Consider the following 1,367-nt stretch of genomic DNA (forward strand, 5'->3'; position numbering starts at 1 on the left):
CAGGCAAGCCAGCACCAGGCTGACTGGCGGGTGGGGGGTGTGAGGCCGGGCGGGGCTGCCAGCTGGGCACGGTGGGGTCTGGGCTGACCTGCACGTAGTAGATGCCTTTGGACTGCGCGTACATCATGAGGAAGCAGTAGTCGAGGTTCTGTTTGGTCCGCCACCTGCGGGCCGGAGCGGGGCCTCAGGAGCTCAGACCCGCCACCTCCAGGGTGGCCACCACAGAGCGGCCGCTGAGCGGGCAGGCCGCCCCCCGCCCGCAGGGTCCTCCCCAGGAGAACCAGGGGCCCTGACCCCAGACACCGAACAGGTTCTCAGCACCCCGGCAGGCTGCTGGGGCTTGGGGGGGCTGGTACCTGACTCTCTCCTTGGGGTCCCCAAAGGACTCGCGCAGGCGGGAGAAGTCAGGGTAGAAGTGGGGGGATGGGGAGATGACCTCCAAGAGCCCGGAACGGACTTCCGTGGGAAACCTGGAACGGAAGGCCCAGCAGGAGTGTGGCCTGCAGAGGGCGGGGGGCTGCGCCAGCCAGACCCCGGCCCTCCCCGGGGCGCACGGGCAGGCCCTGCCATCCCACTGGGGCCGGGGCTTCAGCGGGGCTGTGCCACCCCGACTCACCCTCCCGCCCAGCACTCACAAGGCCTTGATGTTCTCCGTCACTGCCAAGATGTACTGCGGGTCAGTCTGCAGGGAGACCAAGCGCCCTCCTTCAGCCCGGCTGCCCCTGACGGCCTGGAGGGAGGGAGCGGGCCGGGCTTCTGCCGTCCCCACAGGGGAGAGGAGTGTGCCCCGGCTCCACCGGGGTGCTAAAGCGCCTCCTCCTCTCAACCACCGATCTGAGTCAATTCACAAGGGCACTGACAGCTGAGCTTGCGACAGCCTTCCTTTCCTCTGAGATGCTGCTGTCTTTTTTTTCGAGCCGAGCCTCACTCTGTCCCCCAGGTTGGAGTGCAGCGGCATGCTCACGGCCACCCCTGCGTCGACCTGCTGGGCTCTGCGATCCTTCTGTCGTAGCCGGAATTACAGGTGCCCGCTAGCACGCCCGGCTAATTTTTTGACTTATTGTAGAGACGCGGTCTCGCCAAGCTGCCCAGGCAGGTCTCGAGCCCGTGGGCCCGGGCAGTCCCCTCACCTCGGCCTCCCAACGTGCTGGGATGGCGCCCGCACACGACGGCGCTGTTCTGACGCTTCCTGAAGGCCGCGGCTCCCTCTGAATGCCCCGCCCACTCACCTCAGCGATCAGCACGACGATGACCGAGTCCTCCTGCTCCTGCGGGCTCAGCTCCGAGATCAGCGAGTGCAGAGTGTCGGTCAGGTAGGAATGCACCTCGCGCCGCACGCTGGGGATGCCCATCACCACGGACACTGG

The 1,367-nt window shown here is 67.1% G+C and overlaps 1 protein-coding gene across 1 annotated transcript; it reads right to left on the reverse strand.

Moving 5' to 3' along the window:
- Positions 1-24: 24 nt before the first annotated feature.
- LOC103252104 (alpha-1,3-mannosyl-glycoprotein 4-beta-N-acetylglucosaminyltransferase B-like) lies at positions 25-1,359 on the reverse strand (the record flags this gene model as incomplete). The annotated part of the gene is made up of 4 exons (XM_021708942.1): positions 1,230-1,359; positions 636-682; positions 357-470; positions 25-164 (listed from the first exon to the last, which is right to left on the reverse strand). Coding segments are annotated over exons 1-4 (424 nt in total), but the record flags the coding sequence as incomplete, so codon positions are not given.
- Positions 1,360-1,367: the final 8 nt, after the last annotated feature.

Source organism: Carlito syrichta, unplaced genomic scaffold (assembly GCF_000164805.1).
Source record: "Carlito syrichta isolate Samal-C Ts95f unplaced genomic scaffold, Tarsius_syrichta-2.0.1 Scaffold153610, whole genome shotgun sequence".
Lineage (NCBI taxonomy): Eukaryota > Metazoa > Chordata > Mammalia > Primates > Tarsiidae > Carlito > Carlito syrichta.